Source organism: Cystoisospora suis (assembly GCF_002600585.1).
Source record: "Cystoisospora suis strain Wien I chromosome Unknown contig_1272, whole genome shotgun sequence".
Classification (NCBI taxonomy): Eukaryota; Apicomplexa; class Conoidasida; order Eucoccidiorida; family Sarcocystidae; genus Cystoisospora; species Cystoisospora suis.
The window spans coordinates 36,499-54,893 of record NW_027154072.1 but is presented as its reverse complement, the minus strand read 5'-3'; the positions used below and the strand labels follow the sequence as shown (position 1 = coordinate 54,893).

Here is an 18,395-nt window from a genome sequence, read left to right as displayed (position 1 = left end):
GCACAAGCGCCGCCGGCTCCAGGACACTTCAGCAGCAATGTGCAAGGAAATCGTTGTCTTTCCTCTGCTTCTACTGCCCCGGAGAGGTATCGGTCCGGTGTCTGCAGCTCACGCTTCGAACAACCGACGAATACGGGGTTCTCGACACCCATGCCCTCCGGCAAGAAACAATAGAAGTGAGGGTAGCAGCGCAGGAGGCTTCTTCGAACACCCAGCAAATTCCCCTCCATACCTTCTTAATCGGGATGTGCACCTGTTGGACCCTCATGGAGTAGGCGTTTTCCTGTCTCTTCAGTAAGGCAATTCTCAGAACACCATGAAACAACGTTGAGGCACAAGGCATAAGGAGTGCATGGGACCATCCCGTACTACTCTCGTAGAAGCGGTGCCCGTCGTTGAGGGACACTTTAGGTCTCTCACCGCCTTAGTCCCGCTGCCAACTCGGGCCGGCGGCGCTCTACTGTGGCTGACACCCAGTGTCGATGTTCTTTTGAAAGACGTCTTCAGCACAGAGTTGACAGGCGTACTGGCTCAAAGAGCAAGGGGCACGCACACCTCCTCTTTGGACGGGCGCAGCTGGATCGGGAACCTTCTCTAGACTGTATAATTTCTGTTGTATTGTTCGTACACCTGTACTGGCAGTGCTTTGCAGCGAACCAAGAAGTCCAGTGATGATGATGAGAAAGCAAGTCACCGTCCCGCCGGACTGTCTTTTTCTTCGTCAGACGCGGCCCCCAACGACAAGATTTTTGCCATGACGCCGCACGCCAGCAGTCACGGAAGGAGAAGTGCCTGGGCGCCGATGTAACGGCAGGAGGGAAGGCGGCTGATTGACAGACGACTAAGCCAAACTGATGACAGTCGAGACGAACTCCTGGCCGTTTGTCTCCCGTCCCTTCGGGCGTCAGACTGAACGCTGCGGGTAAAGCTGGTATGCAGTTTCCCTCCTAAAGTATGCAAAGTATAACGCGGTTCCGTAGTTCTTCTTGAAGGGAATTTACGGAATCTCTGTGAAACGCCAGGGCTGGAGAGATTCCCTCTGCCGGCACACTGATAAGCCACAGCGGTTCGGTGTCCGAGGAGCAACGCCACCTCAGTTGCAGGCCGGAGCAAAGGCGGCGGCTCCTGGGTGGCAGAGCTCTCTCAGGAAAACCCAAACAGAAAAGAGAACAGGAACTGCATGGAACTGATTCTTTTCTTGAAGAAAAAGGGGGTCCTCTCGACAGGTCAAAACAACGACGAATTCAGCCGCAAAGTTGCTCAACGACCAGAGGGCAAATTGCGGAAGGTCAGAGGGTGCCATGGTTCTACGCACTAGTGAAGCGATCAACCAGGAACCCAAGTGAAGTTGTTCGTTTGCGCAAGACCACATGGATGTGTCTAACACTGCCGAAACTAGATAAGTCTGCTGCGATTCGTAAGCACGAGTAGCTGGGTCGTCGGCGCCGCAACAACTCGCGCGGGGGGGGCCCCTCGCCCTGTCGCTCGGTCCTCTGTATCGTCTCTATCTTTTCTTTCCGTCCTGTTTTCTGTTCCAATCTTGCTATAGATGGGCTTTTTAAAGAAACTGAGAGACTTCGGGCTTCCCCTGTTTTTCTGGAGATCACAAAGGACAGGGTGGCAAGAATGTCTCCCCGCACGGGACCTGGCCCGTAGTGGCGGGCGCAAGAGGAAACCGGACAAGAGTACTCCAAGCTGAGATTCGCTGCTTTCTTACAAGAGTAGCTGGCGGTTTTTTGTATTTTTTTCGACCTCTCTCTTGTGCCGTCGGCATTTCCGTAGTTTTGTCCCGGAGAGTCCTCACTACCCAGCCCCGAGTGTCCTGCGACGCTCTGCAGTAGGCCTCTGTCAACGGCGGATTGCAGTCGTTTCTCAATCACGTCACCCGTTGTTTCAACTTGTCGCTGTATCGGATTCGATCTACCAAGGTCATAGAAGTTCGGGCGAGATTTCTTTCTGCCAACGCTTTTCAGTAGTCGCGACCCTGGCTACCGAAGTCGCTAGAAACCGCTGTTTGGTCTCCCTGTACAAGACAAGCTCGGGTTTGTCTAACGTTTTTATGATCTCCAAATTCCATTCCTTTTCTCCGTGAGCGAAGAGCTGTGAGCCTCCCGTAGCTTTCCCGGTGTTGCCGCCGTCCGTAATTTACTTATCGTTTCGGCGAGGGCTCGCAGATCGAAGCCCTGGCTTTGTAAAAAGGACTCGGAATTCCGAACGGGCTCCGGGCTGATTCAAGATGAAATTGTCATCGTTTACTTGTTATCTCTGCGTGGGCGTAGCTTTCTGTAGCCTCCCCTGACTCGCTATAGATGCGCCCGTCAGTATGGTTTATTTTACGCCAGTACGTCTCGTGCGAATCTCTGTAGCGCGTTGACGCCCAGAACTTGTGATACTACCTGGTTTGTCATTGCCGTGCTTTTGACGAGCCACTTCCGTGAAGTAAAGCGTGTTTAGATCTTTTCCAGTGACCAGTGCCCTTTGAGCTTTCTTACCCTTGTGGCGAGTGCCCCGCCCTGGAGGGCGTCGTGAGAGGAAACCTACAAGGGCAACTCATCTTGAGATCCTGGCTTTTTTTTCTTCTTAATAGGTCTCCCTTCATACCTCAGGCTTTCCAGCGACAATGTTCTCCTTCTGTACGTCTGCTACTTCATATGTTGTTTCGGCCGTCGTTCCGACTTCAAAGAGATTCCGTGCAATCTGACTGGCGATGGACCTGGTTGGTAGCGATGGCCTTTTCCGTGAAACCTCTCCCTGAGTACGTCCTTTGAAAACTTGTCCTCTCTACCCTTTCTTCTTTCTTCTTGAGTTCACAAGACCGAGCCGAAAGTATATCTGTTCAGAATGATATAGGCTCTGTTTAAAGCCGCAGTTACATTCGTACGAGGAAGTGCTCTGGAGTCCGACTATGCCAGGCACTGAGAAAACGCTCCTTCTGCGCAGCTGGGACAACACGGATGAGCTCTGCTTCGCTCTCTCCGAACTTCGAATGCCGGGCTTACAAGGACCTTCTGTTTCTTCTTCTCAGTGTGGTGGCATGCCCCCGCGGCATTTTCCCTCCTGCCGACTTACCTGAGTAACGCAGACGCTTCGAGAAGCCAGGAAGAGTGTTCCTGTCTTTTGCTGAGTCCCGCGTCTCTGTATCGTGTTCCTGTCCCCCTCTTGTGCTGGTCAAAATGGAGCCTGATGCTCCTTTGTCGCCTTTCGCTGTTCCAAACAAAAGAAGCTCTTGGCAGCAGCGCCTACTACGGTATACACATAGGCACTTTGCTTCTTTTCTATCGCAATGGAAATCTATGCACTCTCCTCTACTTGTGGATTTCCATTCTTTCTGCCGGATTCTACTTCCATCTGAATACCAGTGTAAGTCCCAAGTTCCCTTAACAAACGCCCCCCGCCCTACCGCCGTGACAAGCCGACTGCATGCCAATGCTTCCTCGACACACGAGGAACTCGACGCAAGTCGAGAGGCATACAACCCATCCACCTCTCTCGGGTCTTCTAGAACCACAGAGTTGGTGCACAGGAAAGTGGAATCTCCTGGAAAGGGCAACGCAGGGTATTGGCCTCATCTTCGTGACGCTAACTTGCCTCTGCAGGCAGATGGGGGGATGGCTGCATCAGGAGAAGGATGCGGCTCGGACGAAGCCGCGGGAATCACTGAAACTGCACAACTCCAAAAGCTAGCCGAGGATGTCTGGGCTGCGTTTCAAGACCGTGGAGGTCTCGAAATTTTCCAAGTTTTAGGAGGCATGGCGTGGCTTTTGCCCACTTGCCTGAACGCTAAGGCACGCGCCTTTTGTTCAATTTTCGATATAACGGGAACAGGTGTGAAAAGAGAAACACAAGGACTCAGAATTCACGAGACAGCCACACACATCGGGCGCAGCAACCAAGGGTGTAGAGCCCTTGATTGGAGACACCCAGCCCCTTAGCACCTAAAAACACGTTTACGTAAAACTAACCAAGATCTTTTCGTTCCAGCGAGAAATGCCGCCTAACGGGTCTATCGAAGAATGAATAACAAACAGCGAAGAGACGGTACACACTCTGGTATTTCGGCACATGGGAGATAGGCTCCTGTCCACTGTACACTCCCAAGCCGTCTACCGGGTACGTGGGCCATCTCGGAGATCCGTCGGGAGAGTTCCTTGCAAAAATTAACAGCTTTCCGACGTGTTGACACGACTGCGGAGGAGTGATTAAAGTACATAAACGGCCACCTTAGCTTAGTGGTAGAGCATCGGTCTTGTAAACCGAAGGTCGTGGGTTCAATTCCCACAGGTGGCTGGCTTCTTTGCGCTATCGAGGTGGTCTTCGAGTGAGGTGAAAATGTGACGATTTCGATATTAAGTGCTTTCTGGTGGTGTTTCTTCTGTACGACACGAGCCCTCAGTCCCGTCGAATGGCTGCTAATTGAAGGACAGCATCAGGTCCATTTCGGCATCGACTAGCTGGCGCACGGGTGACGACTCAGTCGTCTTCTTCCACCGTACCTCCCATCTATTTGCGCAGTCTTCCAACGACCTTTCTCTCCTCTCAAAACTACGTTTGCACTTTGATCTTAAGCTTAAGCTCCCACATATACAAATGCACCTAGCCTGTAGACCTCCAGGGGGTTAACCATGGTCTGTCTACTACTAGTCTTGCTCTTACCCGGACCACTTTCTTACCCAAAGCGGAGTACTTTCCTTCTTTTCTTGTTCGGAAAGTAGTCTCTTCTTATTTCTATTTCACTTTTCTTGCCTTTCCAGGAGGTCTCACGTTTGCTGAATTGTCGATTCTATTAGATCGAAGTCTCGCTGGGTTAGCTAAGATTGTAGGGTGTCCCGTGATCGAAACCTTAGCGGCACCCTACTGTCGAGAGTTCATACGGAAAGCAGTGAGCGAACGAGATGCACCACAAGAAGAACAAGAGAGCGACGAGATTTCCCCGAGTCGGGATGAAGAAGAAGGAGAGTATGCGGAGGAGAGTGATGAAGAACAAGACGAAGGCGAGAGCCGAGATGACGAGGAGAATGACGATGACGACGATATGGCTGTAGCCACTAGCACAGATGAAGTCCCTTTAGCCTTATTCATTAATATCTTACATGAGGTAATGTACTTTCTCTCCTTCATTTGCAATCTTCTCTTTATACCTTTGCCCTTTGGATCTTTTCCTTCCTTGCGGCTTGGGTGGATTCACCGCATCGGGCGTCTTCCTGTTGTCTTCTTCGACATACTGTGTATGTCTACACACACGTGTACAGGATATCGAGATTTCTCATTCACCGTTCATCAAATCCCTTTTTTCTTTTCGGAACCTTTTCATTCTGTTGGTCTGTCCAAAGAAGAAATGTCGATCTGAAATGAAGTCTTCTTCCCTGAGCTGGATCTTCTTTGATAGGCATACCTGACTGACACTCGTCCCACATGGCCGACCTGTCCCCGAGTAGATACATAGATACATATGCATACCTGTATGTATATATGTATGTGTATCTGCGTATTCCGCTTCTGCTGACGTGTCTACCTGTGATCGACTTTGTATGGACTTGGATCGACTCTTCGACGTCCTTTTAGAGTTCGTTCACAAACGGTTTCATGTAAGTCCTACCGGCCATCTCTCACACCTCATGGACGCTCTAGAGTGTGTCTCGTCTTTCTCTTGATGCTCTCCCAATCGAAGGCGCGAGCAGAAGAGAAGAGAGAGAAGACAACTGACTTAGGTAGATCACCTATCGTGTCGTACGAACAGTAATGGCGTTATATATGGTGGAAACAGGAGAAGACCTGATCGCAAGTGCGATCAGGTCTTCTCCTGTTTCCTTGTGCGGGACATATCCATAGAAGAAGGAAGAGAATCACAATGAGAATGAGGATTCTTCTTACGCTCTAACGTATGTTCCATACCTTCTTCGTCTTTTTCGTTCACTTCCTCGCTTCCTTTCAGCCTTCTCATTCCTTGAGACTTGTGAAAAGAGCAAAGATAACAATTGAGAATCCTCGAGCTAAAATCTCTCTGATTCGAATGAATTAGTTTCTCTCGCTCGACTTCCATTAATTATGACATCTCCGTTCCTCTCAATCCTTAGCATCCTTCGAGAACCATTCAAACTCCTCTCTTTTCTTGTCACCTCTCTTCCTTTTCTTTTTCTCTCTCATTCTTTCTTTCTTTCTTTGTTTCTCTCTCTTTACTCTTTCGTCTCCTTCTCTCCTTTTCCATTCCTAGATAGAACGACGAATAGCCAGTGCCCTTCAAGGCTGGGTCTACATGGCTGATACACTCCGTCTAACCTTTCCAAGTGATTCTTTACCTTGGGTCTCATGGCTACAACCAGGAGCCTCTTTCATGGGGCGATATGAAGTTCTGAAACTTCTCCATCCAAGCCGAAGATGCCCGCATGCACGCGCTGTTTTACAAGTTCAAGAAAGAACAACTGGCATTCTCTATGCTCTCAAACTAATTGTTAATCGAGACGGACCTCAGAAAACCGATGAAGCGATTCTTCAAAATTCTCGACAGTACCTTATGTAGGCTCAAAAGAAAACAGACACGTTCTACTCACTGGCTGGTTTGCCTCACGTTTGATACACATGGATACATATCTCTTGGCGAGAAAGGTATGTAGAGGTTTCAGGAGACAAAGAGAGAAAGAGAAGAAGAAGAAAGGAGAGGGACACTTCATCGTATAGGTACAGATAGACTCGAATACTGCCCAAGCACGTACACGTTCATGTATTTGTTTGTATGCGTGTGTCCGCTTGTATATAGAAAGAGATCTATGTATTCTATGCCGATAGGCGAGACAGACAAGAAACATATCAAGAAGAAAAAGCAGATGATTCTCTTGACACCTGTCAGAAAGATGAAGGTTGAAATGACTGGCTGGATGAGAGGAGAGAAGGCTGCTGAGACGATAGTTCTCGGTGCTCTTCACTATCGTCTGTGGCACGGCAGGTGTATGTACAGCGAATACTTGAGGCGTATAACTGTAGAAGCATGAGTAGAGTGATCCTCTCAGGTGACGTGCTAGATTTATACACAGATAGAGAGAAATAGAGAAAAAGAGCGAGAGAGAGAGAGACAGACATGCAACGGAATGATAGGCATGTATCGTCAGGAGAAGATCTGCTATCACCAGGGCGAGCTGCAGTGCCCGGAAGAAGTCTTTTAACCTAGTTTACGAAAGAGCTCCATCCTTCTCTTACGACTGGCTTGTCCGTTCCCCCCTTCCGTCCAAGGCCTTCATTTTCTTCATCGACTGGTATTTCTCCTTATTCCTTCCTATGAATCCACTGACAACCGTCGCTATCTACACATTCACACACCCGTCTATACATGTATAGACGCGTCTAGGGTAAAAGGCGGGGGCTCTACACCGGGGTACCTCTGTTCACAAAGATCTCCCCGAGGGGGACCATGCAGACGTTGAATGCGAAGAGAAAGGAATGAGAAGAAAAGAGAGAGAGACCTGTCTCTCTCACTCCCGATCTTCTTCTTGTTACTGTGCTTTTGTCGCTTTATTCATAGAACATCTTCTCTTGATGACGCCTCTTCTTATCTTCCTCATTTCTACGATTCGAATTCGGGTCTCACCACTTTAACGTATCCATCCTTACGTCTCTTTTCATTTCTAGCTGAAGCAAGTCACATGCAGAAACGTCAAGGACAAGTAAGAGAAGAGAATAAAGCTCAGACAGCTCGATGTGTCCTCTATGGAGAGGTTCCGCCTTTCGTTTTCCAGCTTCTGAAGTGGGAGCGAGGTGAATCTCTGGAGTCTCTCTTGAATGAAAAAAGAAAGTTTTATCTTCCTTTCATAGGAGAAGACCCTCATCTCATCCGACCACCATCATCGTCATCCTCTTCTTCATCACCATCCTTCGGTTCCTCTCCTTGGAATGAACCTTCTTCACATCTCCCCTATACAAATAGAAAGATTGACACTCTGGGAAAGGGAGAAAGATCTCAGCAATCAAGTCAGAAGAATGACCCAAAGAGTTCCTTATCGACACAGCTCTTACCTCCGGCCTTTGTAGAAGAGGAGCTTGTCACCTTCTGGATATGTCTTCTGTCTTTACTTGAGGAACAGCATCGTAATGGAATAACCCATGGCCAAATTCAACCGCGAAAGATTCTTCTCCATACACCTTCTCAATCATCAGGAGAATCGTATGAAAACTGTCTCCCCCACTGCCCCCCTCGCGAAAGGGAAATAGAGTCAGGAACTTCTTCCAGTAGAGGAGGAGAAGGACAAGAAAAGACAGAACAAGGAGAAAATCTGAGATTAGTTGAAAAGATCATAACCCTTCTAGATTGGCAGATAGGTCTAGAAGCCAAGCATACCGATGAAGGGGGCTTAATAGCCAATCACCAGAGAAGAAAGAATGCCCCTGGGACTAGTCCGATGATCTCGTCCATATCACGGCTGAATGTTTCTCCTTCGAGTCTTCTCTTGAGAGAAAAGAATGCAATAGGAGAAGGAATCCAGAACCCCCCTGGGAGAATGGTATCTCTAGAAGATGAGACAGCTGAATTAGTAAGACAAGCCCGTTGTGGAATTGATGACCTTCTTAAACCGTCAGGGGGTGTGTGTACACGGGACATTCAACAGGAACTTCAAGCTTTTACTGGAGACCAGACATGTGGCATGTATGCCCCTCCGGAACAGCAAATGCTCCATCTCTATTCAGCTTCTCTTACATCGAAACATCCTACATGTCTATCATCCCTGGGTGACGGCGACACCAATGACTCGGCATCTTCTTCTCCCTCTTCTTGTATCGATTCGACATGCAGAAAGAACGAAAGAAGTCTCCCAGAAAAACGATCAAATGCCTCTCCTCTCTTTTCTCTCCATCCATCTTTACTTCTTCGGAAGAGCTGGGACTTGTATGCGGTGGCTCGGATTATCATGGAATGTGCGACACTGCATGCGCCTGATCTAAGTCTTATGCCAGCCCAGGTGTATTGGGAGAGTCAGAAGAAACGTGAAGAAGAGGAAAGAACGAAAGAAGAAAGAAGGTTTAGGGATCACGCTGAAGAGAGGGATCAGAAAAGAAGAGATGACGAGGAAGAAGAAGATGAAGCTATGAAAGAAGGAGGAGAAAGGAAAAACACAGGAGAAGAAGAGAAAGGAAGAAGATGCGCATCTGAAGAATCATCTTCAGGGGTGATCTATGAACAAAGTCAAGACGGATTGCAATCGACTGTAGAGAGAAACCGACTTGAAGGAGTGACGACAGCAGCCGGGGGAGGAGGAGAAGAGGAAGAACATCGATGGCAAGAATCGGTGTCTCCTCAACTTCTTGTCCAAGCTCGAGGATCATGTCTAGCTAGCTTGACCACAGCTCATACATCGCTAGCTTCAGTTGACGCCGAATTAAAGACCCATTATGAACAAGGTCTCCTCCCTATTCATGCCTATGGTCTATCAGACGATTTCGTGTCTATCTTAAGCAAGTAAGCAAGACTTCTGAATGTCTCAGTTCTCAGCGAAACATTGAGAAGAAAAGAAGAGAAGATGAGTCTGATCTAAATCTCTTGTCTATCTCTATGAAGGTAAAGAAAGAGAGGCGATTTCGCTCGTCTTAAATCTATTTGTTCGAGGCCGTCTTCTTCACCTCTCTAGCTCACATGTAGAACACTGGCTACAACATACATACACACAGGCTAAGAGGGATCAAGAGTCCTTCCGACATGTAGAGAAAGATCCATAGATAGATATACAGATATATCTCCAAGTAAGCTTGTGAGAGCCTACATCTCTTGGCCTGGCCTCTATGGTACTTCTCGAGCATATAGTCTAAGAGAAGGAGAAGAAGAAGCAGTAGAGAGGGGTAAAAAGAGAGAAAAGAGTGTTTAGAAGTAAGAAAGCTTGATGACTGAGAAGTCTATAAGATATTAAACTCCCTCTCTCTCCCTCTACATACACCTATATCCATTCCGTAGCCTTTACTTCTATGACAAAGCTATCACCCCAGTGGTCGATCCAAGTATCGTTCTTCTCTTTTTCTCTTTTCCTTGGCCCATGTGTTTGTTCTTCTTTATCTTTTCTTTCTGAATGCATGCATGTACTGAATAGAGCTCTTCACCCGGAAGCGCGGCAGAGATTCTCAGATGTCGGAGAGCTCAAGAGTCATCTTGAAGAACTTCGAAAGAACCTTCAGCAACTGCCTAAAACTCTAGCCCAAGCTGCCCGGGATTGTCTCCCTTCTTTCTCCAAAGCCTCGACCTCTAGTCCTACCCATGACAAAAACAGTCATCTCCATCAAGGTAAAAAGAAGAGAATTAAACACGAAAATACTCCAGAGAGGAGATGTCCCATGGATGTATCTCTTTACTTGAATCTCTAGCCACAGACTCGACACTTTGGAGTGCATTTCACACACATCGTCCTAGGTGCATGCCACTACATCGGAACGCATGGATAACACGGTAGAGAGGTTACAAAGCTTCTCTCTGTACATTAGTCACTAACCATATATGAAGACATATATATGCATATAGGTAGCTATGCCTACCCTGTCTACATATGTCTTTATATCACGTTCCATATACAGATGTATAGGTAGACCCATGTATCTCTGTATGCATAGATCTGCTCAGAGAGTTGTGTGAGAGAGGAAAGAGGGAGATGCACACCAGGCCTCCTTGCATCTCAAGTAGATGCCTGTACTCCCCGTCTCTTCACGCACCACTCTCGCCGCCTGGACTTCCCTTCGTTGTATCTTTTTCTTCTTCTCTACGAACCTATCAGTCTTCTTCTTCTTCATCATCTCTGTCACTTCAAGGCATTATAGCGCTATGTTGGTAACCCTCTGACCACGCCCCTTGTGTTCGCGACACTTTCCTCTCTCTAAGGAAAGAAAACAGTCTTCTCTTTCTTCTCTTTCTTCTGATCTCCCTACTCAACTCTTACCTTTCACAACAAGAAGAACAAGAGAAACACATCCCTGAGAATCTTTCCATTATCCTTTGTACAGCTCACTCTATTATCGGTCTATGTCTTTCTACTTCTTGTTCTTCTCCTCCTCCTCCTCATCTTCTTCTTCTTCCATCTTTCTTATATCCTTTCAAAAGAACGCTTTCTTTCTTCTCCACATCTCTCCCCTTTTCTCTTCTTTCTCTCATCTCTCCTCTAGTCTCTTCTTTCTCTTTTCTTGCCACATTTCTTTCTTTCTCTTTTTCTCTTGCCCCTCCCCCGCACCCCCCCTCATCTTCTTTCCTTTCATTTCTCTCCTTTCCTTGGAACAGGAAATCGACAAGGCGGAGGGGGTGGGGGTGTGATGGATTTGAGCGGAGTGCAATTTGACCCCTTTCGGATTCGTTACTTAGCGAAGTTTGCTAGACATCTCAATGTAGAGACTCTTATTCTCCCTTCTTCTCCCTTCATTCCCACACACCAAGAGGCCGACAAGGCCCTTTCTCCTTCGCCCTCACCACGTCAGAGGCCGAGCCATCCTCCTGAGAATCTTAAGAATCTGTCTTGTCTCAAGAATGAAGATACACTTCAGACAACTCAATCTCCATCAAGAGATCGACAGAAGGAAACGACGCTACCAAACCTATCGCAGTATGGGGGGAGTAGCCACGGTCTTTCTACGAAGGAGAATCAAGCAGAAGAGGAAGGAGAAGCGAGTGTAAAAACTAGTCGTAGTCGTTCCTGTTCGAAAGAAAAGAAAGAAAGTCCAAGTGAGAGAAGAGATGAAGAAGATAGAGGCATAGAGAGGTTGAGAAATGGACAGAATGAGAGCTCTTCTTATCATTCATGTAAACCAAGTGCCGGCGGCGGAGCAGCAGGAGGAGGAAGTCTGGGGGTCTCGATACCTTTGGCGAAGATGTTGAATAGAAAGGAAATCTGCCTAGATCTCAGCGGAAAGAATTTAACGTCTCTCGAGGCCGCTCTTATCGCTCGTACATTGCTTGTAAGTCTTTTCTTTCTCTTCACACAGAGGAATATGACCACGATAGACAGGCAAATCATATAGACATCTAGATCTATATAAAGAGAGACCTTGTTCGATAAAGTTCATTGTTAAGATCCATCCTCCAGATACATGGAGAGACGGCAGATCACTGTGGATTGTAAACCGCTTATAGCTTGGCTTCTCTTCGATCACGAAAAGGAGTGTGGAGATTCATGAAGAGACGGGGGATGTCTTAGGTGAAGAAAGAAGAAAACAGACAAGTACTAAAAAATAGGCATGTGCCATTCTCCGCAAAAACTCACAGATGTACAAGAGGGGGGACGGTGAGAGAGTGCAACCAAGAGACGATCCGAGGTGTATAGACACCTGGGTGGATACAAAAGAAAAAGCTAGATCGAGGATGCCAAGCAGATGTTTGTCGATCGATACATTTAGCGTTGCAATGGACTCAGGGCGAGATTTTCTGTACGTCGTGTTATGATGCTTCATAGAGATCTCCAAACATCCAGCAAAAAGACTTTTTTCATGGCTTTGCAGAAAAGCATCTGTCGAGCTGGACATGCGTAGGGATCTCTATGCACACCTATGTACAGAGAAGGAGAAAGAGATAGATAGATGGATCCAAGAGAAGTACATTGTTGACTAGGATAGATTGATAGATGAATTGAAGATAGATAGACAGGTGGGAGACAGACAGATTTATAGATCAAAGATAGATAGATAGATCAAAGATAGGTAGATACATCATACAGATACATAGATAGATGAGAAGTTGCGAGTGTGTCTTCAGGTCGATTCTCACATGATGATTCCTCTATGAATTGTTGTCGAGATGTAAAGAGAGAGAGCCCTCTCGATCCATCGGTCTACTGCATGTTCAGACACGGCTCTATCGAGGTTTGACGAGTTATGCGAATTCTTCTTCTCTCTGCATTCCTTGTTCTTCTCCATCAAGGCGCTCATCTAACCTCCACCTTCCCTTCTTTCTCACCCTACAATGATCTTCTTCCGATCTTGAAAAGCACTCACTTCTTTCTCTCTTCTTCTGAGCTGCTGGGTCTCTTCCTTCTTCTCTTCTTTCTATAGACAGCCTCGTGGATTGAAGAGCTTCATCTCAATGATAACTCCTTTGGTTCAGCCCCTCCGCGAGGCATGGCTCGGGCTCCTCTTCGATCTTCTTCTTCTTCTCATAACTTGAATGAAGATACCTCGACTATTTCTTCTTCCTCTTCTTCCGCTACTACAAGAACCTCTGTCTCTTCTCCTTCTACTGGGGCTTCAGGCGACCCCACACACAGTAGCACGGCGGCAGCTCAATTGTTAGGAGTGTCCCTCACATGCATGAAGAATCTTCGCGTTCTTGATCTTAATCGATGTAGACTTTGTAAGTTGATAAAGGAAAAAAGCCTTTACTTTCTTCCTAGCATCTTCATCATGACGGATATCAAAGTACATACACACTCTTCGTACTACGTACGTGTATACATCTAAACACATATATATATATATATTTGCATATGTATGTATATATACATGTATATACATATGTACTGTATAAGTGTAAAGGGCAACTGTATTTTGACGGACAAAAGGTGGGAGCAGACATATATATATATATATATAAATATGGACATATGGTGTATGTCGATGCAGATCTGTAATATGAATGAAAGGCCTTTTTTCTTATACATTCGGCTGCTTCACATATGCATACCTCCATACTCTCACATACACCTTTATCGATCCTGTCCACCTACTGGTATGGAGTGAGATTGAGAGAGGCATGTGGCTGGGGACCTTAGGCCTACGTAGACGATACAAGGAATACCGAAAGTCTGTCGTTGGTAAAGCTCTTCTCTACTCTTCTGCTTCATCTTCTGAATCTGCAGAAGTGTCTCTCTTTGTGTTGCACCTCAAAAACATCAAGATAGATGACGCGGACAGGGAGAGTTCGAAATGTACACAGATCCACATGCATGGAGATGGATAGATATGCAGAATCGTACAAACGCCTATTCATCGACGGCCCACGTCACCTTGTTATCCGCTTGCATGTCCTCACCTATCTATCTATCTATCTGTCTTTAATCTGCCTATCTATCTATCTCCATATCCCTCCAGAAATGTTTGCCGTGTATATCTTGAGATAGGCAAGATACAACACGATCGAGTATGAAGATCATCGCATGAATATCACCTCTTCCCGAGGCGCGGTCTCTCCAGTTGAGAAAAGGAAGATCTTTCTACTCTCTCGCTTTCTTTTCTTCTTCTCTTCCTTCTTCTTACACTGGAGAATGTTTTTCCTTCTTTCGTGTCCTTTCCTTTCTTTTCTGAAGCTCCCGTCGATACTCTTCATCTTTTAGAATGCTTAAGAAGATGCCGCCATCTTCGGCGTCTCCTTCTCAGTAGTAGCATGATGTGCGACTCTTCTTCGTCTTCTTCTTCTAACACCTCCCCGACAGCCCCCCCCACACGACGTACTTTTCTTCAGTCTAACCGAAAGACAAAAGAGAGAAGCGTTCTCTCTATCTCTTCTTCTCCCAACAGCTTCTATACACCTCGGTCAGGTAATAATCGCCTGAGCCTCGCCTCTCCGAATATAAGCCGAGCAACGGGGGGTGGAGCATCGGCGTCTTCTCGTCTCCTCCCAGCGACCATCGATCTAGATAGCGGAGAGGAAGAAGGCGGGGGGGCAAGTGTATCGACAGCGGGGATGAATAAGAGATATGAGGAAGAGAGAGTTTGTCGATTTGCAGCTGAAGCTCTTCAAAAGGACTGGGGAGAAATGGAAGAAGTCGATTTTAGCGACTGTGAGATTAACGATGGAGGTCTTGATCTCCTTGCAAGAGCTTTCTCTTTCCATGAATCTATTCAAGTAAGATGGGAGAAAAGGAAGAGAAACAAGAAGAAGAAAGGGAGATTAGAAAGAGATTCTTCTTCTTACTAGGAGGAGCAGAGCAATTCATTCTCTGCTGATCTGTCGAGTTATCTCTTAATTAGCAAGTTCAAGGGAGATGCCCATCTATACATCTATACAAAAGACATAGAGAGAGATCGTGTCTATCTATATTCATATGTATCTCAGATACATCTCCGTATATATCTGCCTATATGTATATCTGCATCCATATAATGTATCCCGCGTATGTGTAGAATGTATCTATACTCTATATATGATGTATGTATACGAATACACTATTCATCTCTGGCACAAAAATACCTCTCTCCTCCATGAAGACAAGGGCCTTCTTCTTCTTCCTTTCCGTCTTTCTTATTCACTGGAGACGATAGTGAACTGCTTTTCTTCTCTCGAGCTTTGCCTATGCAATGCGATGAAGGCTGCAACACATTCCTCTAGTGAAGCCTTTGTATGTCTTGATTGAGGTAGATGTCTCTTGGACTCCTACTGAAGAAGGGAGCAAGAAAGCAAGAAAGGAAGGGGAAGATAGAGCGATGGGCTGATGAGATACATAGATAGATAGATAGATAAATAGAGCGATAGCTAGATAGATAGCTAGATAGATCCGTAGAGAGATAGAATATTAGTAGTCACATAGATAGGTGGTTAGATGAGTAGATAGAGAGGTAGATAGACAGATGAGTAGATAGATAGATCCGCGGAGATACAGTATTCTTATAGGCTAAGAGAGATCTATCTCTCTACCCTTATGTAGATAGATGTATATGCCTATATATGCCTGCTTCACACTGAGGCTTTCAATCAATCCGATGAATGACTCCGAGATATCTAGGTGTGTCTCCTATCTCATGTAGCTGTCCCTTCTACATCTCTTTGCTGTCTCCTTCTCAGTCGATCAATTTGTCAGGCAATCCTATCACCGTTGTGGGGCTTCGATCCCTTTGTCGAGCTATGAGATCCAATCGAAGTGTTCGTGTTCTAAGTCTAAAGCAACTTGAATGCATTCCCAATAGAAGAAAAAGTCTCTCGATTTCATCTCCTCGCAAATCAACCCTACAGTCATCCTCCCGTCCCTATTCTCGCTCTTCTATGGCTCTTCTTCATCCTACACAAGAAGAAGGGAAAGGCCTCGCAACAGCGAGCGACGTCGTATCTTCTTCTTCCTCTTCGTCTCCTCCTCTTCTTCATCCTCCTTCTTCTTCTTCTTCTTCTTTATCTTCTTCTCTCTTTGGTCTTAAAAAGGAGGAAGAAGATCGGCCCTCATGTGAAAACTTCGAAGGTTCGCCATCCACGCAGAGGTCAGGAGACGTCTCTTTAGAGTGCGTTTCTCTTCTCTTTCAGAGTGCTCTTTTTCATCTCCAGGCTTCTATGAATCAAATCGCTTCGTATATACACTGTGGCTGGTGTACATGAAAAGATGCGAGGCGAGATGGCCTGCTATTGAGTGTATGAAGCTTATTAATCCTTCTCGGTCTTTGGAGAGGAAAGAGAAGCTTCTTCTCTCCCTACTAGTCGATAGTCAAGGACGCAGGATAAAGGCCAGTTGCTAGGAGTTTAGGAAAAGAAGAAAGGAGGGGCGAAGTAGAAGTAGCTTGGGGGTTTTTCCTCTCTCGGGAGATGCCAAATGAAATCTCATTTCGTCGGCTGGGATGTATCAATATGTATCTGTATGGATATGTACCTGTATGTATGAATATGTATTTGCATATATGAATATGTATCTGTATGTATGAATATGTATGTGCATATATGAATATGTATCTGAATGTATGAGTATGTATCTGTATGTATGAATATGTATGTGTGTGAATACGCATCTGTATGTACGAGGAGGTATGTTAGTGTATGTATGTCTGAGTATGTCTGAACATGAATGTGTCTGTGTATCTGTATGTATATATATACATACATATATGTATCTGTATGTATCTGTATATTTGTCTATGCATGGGTCGTAGACGCGAAGATGACGGGGGCTTGGGTTCCTCATTGCTATCACCGTCCATAGAAGACCAGCCGAAGAGAGAAAGCGACAAGAATGAAGAAGAAGGAGAAGAAGAAGAAAACAGAGGAGAAGAAGGAAGAGAAGAAGACATGAAAGCCGCGGAACAAAGAGCCCTTGACAAAAGTGAAGAAAGACATTTCAATCTTGAGAGAGAAGAAGAAGCGACTCTCCTCCTTCAGATGCTTCAACGTGCTGTAGGCTTCAACGCTCAATATACACAACTGCGACGCCATACATCTGCTTTCGAAGGTAAGTCATGATAGGAGAAAGAAAGGAAGAAATCCATCTGTCCTTTCCTTTGATCTTTCTCTACATGCTAAAACACAAGCCCAACGTATATCAAGATAGATGTTTATGTATCTGTAGATGAATACAGAGATACTCCTGCCTAGACATGTATAGATGTCTATGTATCGTTAGAGTGGAGATGCATGTCTCTAGAGGCTACGGCCTTTCTACTTGTGAAGAGACACGCGGTGGAGATAGATCTTTTTCTATTGAGGGATTAACAAATAGACACTGTCTCAAAGAAAAGCAGAGATGCAAAGCGCTCTCCTACCGATAGACATTCTTGAATTCTCTCTTTGTTAGAGAGTCCCTGAGAATCCATTCCCCTGTGTGCTTTTTCTTCTCCTCTTCTTCATAGATGCTCTTCTTGATCTCTCTCTCTCCCCCCCACTTTATACCTGTTCATGAAGAAATATCTTCTTACAGAGACGCAGCATGCTTTCATCTCCTTCCTTCCTTGCCTCCTTACCGTTTTCTACTTGGTGACTGAGGTGGGTGAAGGAAGTCTTTCTATAGAAATGCCTTCTCCATCTAGCCTTTGTCTTCTTCTTTTCTCTTCTTTATCTTCTTCTTGGTCCCGCAATCCATCCTGATCTACGTATCCCCCATTCCTACTCTTCTTCCTTTTCATAGCATTCTCACATGCATCTACATATGTATACACATGTAGAGAGATATACATCACCTTGGACAGCACCTCTTCTTCTTTTCTTTTCTTCCTTTCCTTTCTTCTCTTCCTTCTATGTTTCTGTTTTTCTTTCTCTTCTCTCTCTTTCTCTCTTTATAAGTGTGCATGCCTGTGTCTTGTCTCCTTCTTTCAGTCTCGGTTGGCGCTCCTCTCATGTGTGAGACGTTAGCCTCGTGGCTTGACGGAGATTCCTATCTTCAGAAGAAACTTCTCTCACGTCTTCAGTCTGTTCGGCGTATCCAAGAAGTTTCTCAACATATCCATCATTCTACGGGAAGATCTCCTCGCTCACGTCTGGGAGGTGGGACAGGGGGGGGGGCTCTCGATCCCGTCCAGGAGGAAGCGGTGGATTCCTCTCTCTATCGAAATCTCAAAGTTTTGAACAAGATGCAAGTGACTCTTCTTCTTCATCTTCTTCTTGTGGAGAAGAAAGTCCGTCTTCAACGATGAACAATCGAGGACGAGATCCTTCAAGGCGTAGTAGCAATAATGGTGGTCGCGTCGTTTTCGCAGAGGGAGGCTATAATGGCGGAGATGACATTTCTTTGGACCATCACTCGTAAGAAGAGAGAGATGCTGATAGA

The 18,395-nt window shown here is 46.0% G+C and overlaps 3 protein-coding genes across 3 annotated transcripts; 2 read left to right on the top strand and 1 right to left on the bottom strand.

Moving 5' to 3' along the window:
- Positions 1-42: 42 nt before the first annotated feature.
- On the bottom strand, positions 43-1,544 carry CSUI_003009 (uncharacterized protein). Its single transcript, XM_068063207.1, has one exon. The coding sequence runs from the start codon at positions 1,370-1,372 to the stop codon at positions 1,094-1,096; it is 279 nt and encodes a 92-aa protein (XP_067924817.1). The 5' UTR covers positions 1,373-1,544; the 3' UTR covers positions 43-1,093.
- Positions 1,362-3,945, top strand: CSUI_003008 (leucine rich repeat). The gene has a single exon (XM_068063206.1). It carries the CDS (start codon positions 3,174-3,176, stop codon positions 3,930-3,932), a length of 759 nt encoding a protein of 252 aa, XP_067924816.1. The 5' UTR covers positions 1,362-3,173; the 3' UTR covers positions 3,933-3,945.
- CSUI_003007 (leucine rich repeat protein) lies at positions 3,174-18,261 on the top strand (the record flags this gene model as incomplete). Its single annotated transcript, XM_068063205.1, has 10 exons — positions 3,174-3,825; positions 4,752-5,095; positions 5,830-5,879; positions 10,065-10,255; positions 11,237-11,907; positions 12,997-13,294; positions 14,247-14,785; positions 15,722-16,128; positions 16,789-17,084; positions 17,945-18,261. The coding sequence occupies 10 exons, from the start codon at positions 3,174-3,176 to the stop codon at positions 18,259-18,261; spliced, it is 3,765 nt and encodes a 1,254-aa protein (XP_067924815.1).
- Between the last annotated feature and the right edge of the window lie 134 nt (positions 18,262-18,395).